Consider the following 9,335-nt stretch of genomic DNA (forward strand, 5'->3'; position numbering starts at 1 on the left):
GAATCTGTAGATTGCTTTGCATAGTATGGACATTTTAAAGATGTTGATTCTACCAATCCATGAACATGGTATGTTCTTCCATTTGTTTATTGAAGCCGCTTTCTTCATAAAAGCAACAATTGACTCCAAAGCTAAGTAAGCTCAGTGGGTCAAAGTTATTTCCTAATTCAAGTGGTTAAGAAGAGCCAAGAGGTATTTGGACTTATTTTGGAATCCTGAAGAGAATCCCACTGTCCAAGTAGCCACAGCCCACTTTGCCTTTTTAAGTCCCCATCTTTGTGACCAACAAAGAATTCAAACATATTGGAAAAGGAGCCAAGTTTCTCATCAGTACTCCAGAATTTTCCTGTCTCTCTCACTCTACCCTTCTATGACAATATCCTTTAGCCATCCCTATTCCATCTATTTCCTCTTACCTCATTTTCTGTAAAATAATAATAATCTGGTCATTGTGAGTAGAAAAGTCAGGGCACATAATAGTATGTGTGTAAAACTATAACCATGCAAAATTAGACAAATGAGTGAAGAATAAAATGAAATTTTTAAATGAAAAGGCTTTTCTTTTGGTTTTCTAAATTTTCTAAAATCTACAATAATTGATACAAACATAATTGAAAAACTCATTATGTCATACCAATATGGGTGTTACCTCTCAGGAATATTTCCATCTGAAAAGATGTTTTGTTTTTTTCCTTTCCTTGTGTTATCTGCCATATCTTGGTTATTGTCAATAATGCTGCAATGAACATAGGGGTGCATATATCTTTTCAAGTTAGTCTTCTCATTTTCTTAAGATATGTGCCCAGAAGTGGAAATTCTGGGTCATAGCGTGTATCGCTTTTTACTGTTTTGAGGAATCTTCCTACTGTTTTCTGTAGGAGCTTTGCCTGTTGGAAGCCACACCAGCACTGCAGGAAGAGTTCCTTTTCTCCGCATCCTCACTAACACGGGTGATTTGTTGACTTTTTGATAATTGCCATTTTGATTGGTGTGAGTTACTATCTCACTGTGGTTTTGATTTGCATTTTTCTGTGATGTTGAGTAGGTGTCCATTGATAGATGAATGGATAAAAAAAGATGTGACACACACACACACACACACACACACACACACACATAGTAATATTACACAGCAATAACAAAGAATAAAATCTTGCCATTTGTGACAACATGGATGGATCTCCAGGGTGTTATTCTAAATGAAATGTCAGGCAAAGAAAGACAAATGCAGTATAGTTTCATTTATATATGGAATCTAAAAACAAAATAAACAAACAAAACAAAAACAGACTCATAGAAACAGATGAAAGGGTTGGTTACCAGAAGGAAAGGGGGTGGGGAGATGAGTGGAAACGGGTAGGGTAATATAGTCAATAATGTTGGATAAGTTTACATGGTGACAGATGATAAGCCTGACTCTAATGTAACCAATATAAGATTGCATACTAACTATACTTAAATCAAAACTAAATAAATAAATAAATAAATAAATATATAAATAAATAAAATAGCATTATCTGTGAATACTGGCCTCCTCTCTTTCCTTTTGGGGGTGACACTGTGCTACCATATGAGAAATAAATTACTGCACAGAGAAACTCAGAGAGGAACAGTGTCAATTTTTCCTCCAAACTTGTTCTCTAACTCCTCCCCCAACCTGTACACAGAATATTAGAAGATACCTTCTGGAGGAGGACTTCCATAGAAACGAAGAGTGGCTATACACGTAAAAGTGATGCTACACACTGAATCCTTTTTCTCTATTCAGAAATTCACAAATGGGTGGAGCTATGACATGTCATTTCCAACTCAACTTCTGACTTTTGTATACATGGAAGGTGTGGCAGACATTGTAGTTTGGCTAACTCAACATATAATCATAGTCCCTTTCTCCTGCCTGCCTCTGCCAGAGACTGGCGCAGTTCAGAACTTAACTTCCCAGCCTCCCTTGCAGCGGGGGTCTTCACGTGATTCCATCAAATGAGTGAGAGTCTGCTCAGAACTTCTGAGACCGCTTTTCCTTTTGCTGATGAGGACAGGTGCAGAGGGCTGCTTCCCTCCCCTTCTTCCTGCCATAAATGCAGGCCTAATGCCTGCAGCTACAACTTGCATACTGAAACAATAAGAATGGCCCTAACTCTATTGGGCTGCCAATGGTCAGATACCTTGTTATATGAGAAAATATCCTTCTATCTGATAAAACTACTGTTGCTCCATTTTTCTGTTTCCTGTAGCTGAAGTATTCCATCAGGAAATTGAATTCCAAATAGGTTAAATGATTTAACTGAAGTCCTGCAGCTAAGTTATTTCAGAGGGAGGGTTGGAATCCAAGAATAGAGTCTCCCAATTAAACTCTTTCTCCACAAACAGCTCCTCAGGAACTGCAAGTGAAAATGGGTTATTAAGCTGATTCATGAGCCCTCTGCCTATCTTGGTTTTTGGTCAGAAAAAGTTGGAGAAGCACTTAAGGAGAAGAAAACATAAAAACATATCATATAACATAATCTACGCTCTCACTATGGGGAACTAAGATAAAGATTATTTTCCTTCTTATCCCCCAAAGCCAATACCTGTATGTATTTAAAATGTTCAAAACATTGTTAAAAATGGAGGGAGTTTGAAATTTGAGTCTAGTCTAAATTCTCTGCCTGTTTTCTGGGTATGAGAGTGAGAAAGAGAACAACCCTAATGAAACTGAAGAGTTCTCTCACTTACTGAGGAAATGGTCTAAGGTTATCAGAATGGTTTGGTAAGCCTACTTCGAGCACAAAAATTCAGGATGTGAGGAAACATACACCCTTTCCCCAAATGTACTAGAAAGGAAGCGAACTGCCCAGAGATGAGGATGGTGGGGGCAGGAGAGAGGCTGACATCCGGGTGAAATCTGGACTTCGGTCAATGAGGAACTGATTTAAAACATTACCGAGAGCTAAACTGCTCTGCATGAGAATTAAGGGAATTTGAAAGAAGCAGTAGAAGGGCTGATTTGAAGGGACTCGTGGTAGTAAAACTAGAAGACACCTGAGCAACATGTCTGCAGGCTGGGCTTATTGAAAAGGAAGACAGTGGAAATGTCTTCAAGGACAGAATGTCTTAAAGACTTTTTAAAAGCATGGATGTCCATGCTGTGCTCCACGTTTAAGTGATATCATGCTGTGCTGAGAAATTGCCCCTGTGTCTTTTCTGGCCATTTGGGAGAGGTGTGCTACAAACACATCCTTAAACTGATGGCTCCCTAAAGAGTGGTGGGCGGATGTTACCAAAGCCCCAGAAGGCCACAGCATTTCTGAGAGCCACTCACTTCATAACCGAAGGTGGATCCAAATCCTCCAAGGCATGAGCGGCTGTGAGTTAACACACACCTTCCCCCCAAATGTGCTAGAAACACAGTACCTGTCCAGAGAGGAAGATGATGGGAGCAGGAGGGATGCTGACATCTGGGTGAAGTCTAAATACATTGAGCAATTAGGCAACATTCCTGGGCCTTGTGGCCTTCATATTACAGTAGAAGGCTTATCATTAATGATTTCTACCGTCCTTTTAAGCTCTGAAACTACATGCGTTTTGTTTTGAACAGCTGTCCTGCTCTATCAATGGCCATCAAGGAAACATTCCCCAAACTTAGGAATCAAAAGAGCCTGAAGATCAAGTTCAGAGAATGGGACAGAAACAGACAGGGTCCAGGGGGCCAAACCACAGTTCAGAGTTCAGAATCTCCAAGTTCAAAAAATTAGGAGTGAATCAGGAATCAATCTACGGAACTGGCAAATGAAAGGTCCCCTCCAGCAAAAGAGGTAATGAATATTAATTTAAGAATCCCTGAAATATCACCCCAGCTATTTAATGGCTTTTTAGGGTAAAGGCTCTGTATCAGCCAGTGCAAAACAAAACCAAGTGGAAGAAGAAAAACACAGCAGGGAGAAATAAATGGCATAAGTCCATCCCTTTCATCCCAAGGAAGGTGCCACTGAAGGAATCAAACAGCAATACATTCATTCATATACACATACGTGCATTCCATAACTATAAAAAAAAAATCCATGTGTCTCCAAGGGAAGGAGTGGGCTGTCTTAGCACCTGGAGTTATGGAGAGACAGAAGCAGATGTGCAGCTAGCTAATGGGTTGGTTTTGCTGCCTGCATTGTCCTCTCTTCCTGCCTTTGGATCCATGGGAATATTTAGCATAATATATAGCAATGACTCTCTGCCCTCCCATACATCAGCAGGAAGCAGATATTTACAATTGAATAGCAGTCAGTATGAGGCCCTATGGAGCAGAGCTAAGGCAGCCAGTTCATTATGTACAGTTCCAACAACAGGGCTCATTGTTCCCCTTGTGGATTCTCAGCCTTCCTGGCAAGTAAGCAGTCCCAGAAAGGCATCAGAGGGGACCTTCAGATGCTAATGACTCCCTCTGAGTAGCCAGACTGACCTTACATATAGACCAGGCAAGCAACTTCCAATATGGCATAATTTCAGGGCCCTTCAAGGAACCTTGGATTAAAAATATCTCTGCTGCTGCCTGCTGCCTGACCCAATGCCTGAAAATCTTCTGTAGAGTTGCATCTCCTTCCATTAAGAAGCTGTTCTCTGTTCAAAAGCAAATGTATTTCAAGCCAGTATAGTCTAATTTCCTGGTGAAAATTCACCAGTCCCTATCTAATTTTAAATCACACATTTTGAGTTGGGCAGGGACATAGGGATCCCTTAGCAAAGCATCGCTCATGGACCACATCTAGAACAGCACCTGTTCTTGTAAAGAATGTTTGATTGGGACACAGCTGCACTCTTTTTTTTCACATATGACCCATGCCAGAGTCGAAGAGCTGGTATACCGGTGGAGGTTGTATGACCCAGAGGAAACGGAAATATTTACTATCTGGCGCTTTACTGAAGAAGTTTGCCCAACTTTGATGTAGAACAACTCTCATGAGGACACTGAGGCCCACAGAGGGCAAGGAACATGAGCAAAACTACAGGAGCTATTCCTGGCAGAGCTGAACCATGTCCCTGGGCTCTCACCTTAGTGTTCCTCCCATTATGTCATATTGTCTCTTAACTGTGTCTTTGAAATAAGAACAAATAGGCCTGAAAATGAAGTAAGGCCTGAGGGGTCTCCTAGGATTTTGTGATTCCGTTTGCTTACTCTATGGGGTTTTCAGCTATTCTGCAACTGGACACTGTTGGCAGGCCATGACTTTTCACTGCAGTTTAATCTAGGATGTGGAGATTGAAGAGTAAACTCTATATATCAAGGTGAAAAGCTATGCATTAGGGAATCTTTCCTTTAATGGTTGACCATGGTTCCTTGATCGTGACTCAGAGAATCAGAGAAACTCTTCTGAAGCAGTGAGTGTCTTCAGCATGTAAGTGTGGGTGCTAAGAAGCTGAACTTATTTTTAAAAAACAAAATCTTATGCAGAATGTCAATAGGTTAAATGTGTAAAATTAGAGATGTTTTAGCAGGTTTCCCTTGCCTGGGTGTCCTTAAGGACCTCACTAGAAACATAGCACCTTATGGACTACTTTGAGAAAATCCCAACTTATTCTAATTGTTACTTGAGTCTATATTGTTCTCAGCAATTGGATTTCAAGTCAATATCTGATTGACTCTAGGGAAAATGAACTCATTATTTCGCATACACCACACCCCCCACACACCCATTTTATAGTTTACCGATATTATAACTACTCCCTTATTTTAAACTCAAATATCCCTCACGATAACTTCTCTTACATTTTTCTCTCTGTCACTTCTCTGTTTTACTGTTCATAATGTGGGCCTTGAACAAGCAGCATGGGCATCAGCTTGGAACATATTAGAAATTCAGAATCTCAAATTCTATCCCAGGCTTGAAAAATGAGAATTTGCATTTTAACAGAATTCCCAAGGAATGTATTTGTACAATAAAGTTGAAAGAACATGGCTATATCACAATAGACTGAAATTCCTTGAAGAAAACTATGAATAATGATGTTCAATCATCACATTTCAATCAGCTAAGCACCAAATTATTCCATTGTGAAAATAAGTAATACTCAAAACAATGTTTATTGAGTGCTTTACTCTATGCTGAACATTGAGCCAGGAAAGCATTAAGAATGTCAAAGGAGGAGAAGATTGACCCTGACCTCACGAACCCCCAGCTCAGTTGCACATTCAAATGTATAAAGCATCGTAGGTAACACAAAGTATAAATAAAATGCTATAGGATTCCAAAGATTGTTGGGACATACTTCTTTGTAGCGATGCCATCTGGGATCAGATGGAAGCATTTGGAAGAGTTCTCCAAGCAGAGAGCCTTGAACCAGCAGGAGGGCAGAGCATGCAGCAAGGAAAGGGCTTGCCATGTTTGCAGAGCTGAGGTGGGCAGGTTCTAACCAGGATCCCTGCTGCTTAGCATTCGTGCTCTTGTGTAATCCCTTCCCCTTGAGGGTCGGGTGGATCTAGTGACTTTTTCCTCAGAAATGGAACAAGGCACAAAGGGACAGGATGTGACTTCCATGATTACACTAAAAGCAAGTCACATTGTTGGGAGCGACCTCAGTTGACAAAGTCCTGAGAGGGCAGGTTTCACAAAGTGGCCTGCCTGTTCCCAAGGTTAGTCATACATCCTGCCCCCCTTTTAGGCTTAGAGACCCTTTAGCACAATAGTTTAGTAATCACACATTCTGCCCTCTAGAGCTTAGTTAATCTTCAAGCACAGTTGATTTATAAGCGTAATTATCCTTAAGCAAGAAGCATAGCTAGACTATCTCATGGAAAGGAACTTAGGTGGCGCCGGAGGTGTATGTGCAGGTATAGCCATTGGAATCTTAGCCAAGATAAGGAGCTTTGTGTAAAGGTCAGTAGGAAACCTGAAACAAAGGGGTATAATTATGTTTACCACATAATAGGAATGATGTATTGTATGGAATGTAACTGACCCTGTATAAATGTATGGTGAGAAATAAACTCGGGACTGTAAGCGGGAAGTGCTACAGTCCTCCCGATCCCATTCTGTTTTCTGTCTGTCTTTTCTCATCCTCTCCCCCCCTTGCAGGTACTGTTCGACTGATGCCGGCAGGCTCCGGCATTTTCTGGCGCCCGAACAGGGACCTGATATAGGGGGAAACGGAGAAGGACACTGCAATTTAAGAAGAAGGTGCACCGAGTAAGGTAAGTGGAGCAGTGAGTTTATAGTCGGGAGAGATAAATTATGGGACAAAGTAATAGTAAAGAGTTGTTTGTACATGTGCTTAAAAATATGCTTCGCGCTCGGGGAACTAGGGTAGGGCATAAACAGCTTGAGCGCTTTCTGGTTTTTGTGGTAGAAGTTTGTCCTTGGTTTCCAGAAGAAGGGACTGTGAATCTTGAGACTTGGATTAGGGTTGGAAAAAGAATACAAGATTATTATTCTGCTCATGGCCCGAAGAAGGTGCCTGTGGATACATTTTCTTTGTGGAATCTTATTCGGGATTGTCTTGACCCCCGCCATGAAGGGAAAAGGTGGAATGAGGGAATGAGGCAAAGAAGTCCATCATGTCCTAGTCTAGAGAGGCTGTCTTTAAAAGACAAGAACCTTTCTTGCCCCAGCCTAGAAAAGTTATCCCTTCCTGAGGGGTTTAATAAATCTCCTGAGCCTTCAGCACCGCTAGAACGGCCGCTGTCTGAAAACCCTCACTTAAAATCAGAGAATAAAGAGCAGGAAGTGCTGCTAGCACAGAAAGAGGAAAACCCGTATGAGGACGAGCCTTGGGATCTTCTTCCTCCTGAGGAAGAAGAGGCTTTAGAAGATGCAGCCGCTCATTATCATGATAATGATAACGGTTGGCTCTTCTTTCAGAGGGTGTTGGCAACAGTAACTGAACCAGCCCCCAGTCGTATGGAGAAAATGGAGGAGGAATTAGCTGAGATAAAAAGGGAATTAACACGGCTAAACTGTTCAGAGAAATTGGGAGAAGAGGTAGAAATGAAAGAGGGACTTAGAGGAATTAAGGAAGAACTGTTACGACTGGCCTCCAAGCTAAAGAATTGTGAGCTAATGTCACCACCTGAGGAAAAAACAATTAAGCTGCATAGTAGATGTTCTACGCCTTCCTCTGGCAGAGGAACGCCTCAGGAGCCCTCCATCCTAAAAGTAGAAAAACTGGATGAAGGGGAACCGCGCCCAATACGGGTCCCTCCGTCTGAAAATAAAGAGCTATCCTGGGGACCTAGCAAGCTAGGTTTAAATTCCCCTCTGCAGCAGACGTTGCAGAGAGCAGCAGAAAAGGATGAGGACACAGGAGGATTTCATATGGCGTTTCCCATACTGGAACGGCCAGATGATCAGGGACAAATGCAGAGATATCACTCTCCCATTCCATTTAAACAACTAAAAGAACTTAAAGTAGCTTGTTCCCAGTATGGGCCAACAGCACCTTTTACTGAGGCGCTGCTGGACACTTTAGCTACGGATGCTCTGCCTCCTAATGATTGGAAGAACATGGCAAGAGCTTGCTTGGGAGGAGGAGATTATCTGTTGTGGAAATCAGAATTTATAGAACAGTGTCAAGCTACAGCAAAAATAAACAGAGGCCAAAATATTCCTTTTACTTTTGAGATGCTAGCAGGAGAAGGACCTTATGGAGGACTGAACAACCAACTTCAGTATCCTCCTGGGGCCTATGCTCAGGTCAATACAGCTGCCACTAAGGCATGGAGAAAATTGCCTTCCACAGGAAGGCAAACAGAAGATTTATCTAAAATCAGGCAAGGACCTGATGAGCCTTTTCAGGATTTTGTATCCCGCCTGCTGCAAACAGCAGGACGGCTCATTGGTGATGGAGAATCAGGAATGTTACTGGTAAAACAACTGGCATTTGAGAATGCTAACACGGCCTGCCAGGCTGCGATAAGACCTTTTAGGAAAAAAGGTTAATGAGACAATGGAACTTATGGGAGCCTTACAACCAGGACTTCCCTCACCTTCTGCCATTCCAGCAGGTACTTACAAAATAATTCTTGATCTTAAGGACTGTTTTTATACTATTCCCCTAGCACCTCAAGATTGTAAAAGATTTGCTTTTAGTATACCATCCACTAATTTTCAGGAACCTATGAGGAGATATCATTGGCTAGTTCTCCCTCAAGGGATGGCCAATAGTCCCATGTTATGTCAAAAGTTTGTTGCTCAAGCTCTTATTAGTACTAGAAAGAAATTTCCTCAAGTTTATATTATACATTATATGGATGATATTCTGTTAGCTTATCAGAATGAAGGCATATTGCTAGCTGCATATGCTCAACTACAAGAAGGGCTTAAAGAAAAGGGACTGGTCATTGCCCCTGAGAAAGTACAGAGACAGTCTCC

At 41.6% G+C, this 9,335-nt stretch overlaps 1 protein-coding gene across 1 annotated transcript; it reads left to right on the forward strand.

The window, feature by feature from the left end:
• Positions 1–7,247: 7,247 nt before the first annotated feature.
• Positions 7,248–8,903, forward strand: LOC308255880 (endogenous retrovirus group K member 10 Gag polyprotein-like; the record flags this gene model as incomplete). Its single annotated transcript, XM_080683767.1, has 1 exon — positions 7,248–8,903. One exon carries the CDS (start codon positions 7,248–7,250, stop codon positions 8,901–8,903), a length of 1,656 nt encoding a protein of 551 aa, XP_080539893.1.
• Between the last annotated feature and the right edge of the window lie 432 nt (positions 8,904–9,335).

The sequence above is a fragment of the Plecotus auritus genome (genome assembly GCF_963455305.1).
Source record: "Plecotus auritus genome assembly, chromosome: 8".
Taxonomy (NCBI): Eukaryota; Metazoa; Chordata; class Mammalia; order Chiroptera; family Vespertilionidae; genus Plecotus; species Plecotus auritus.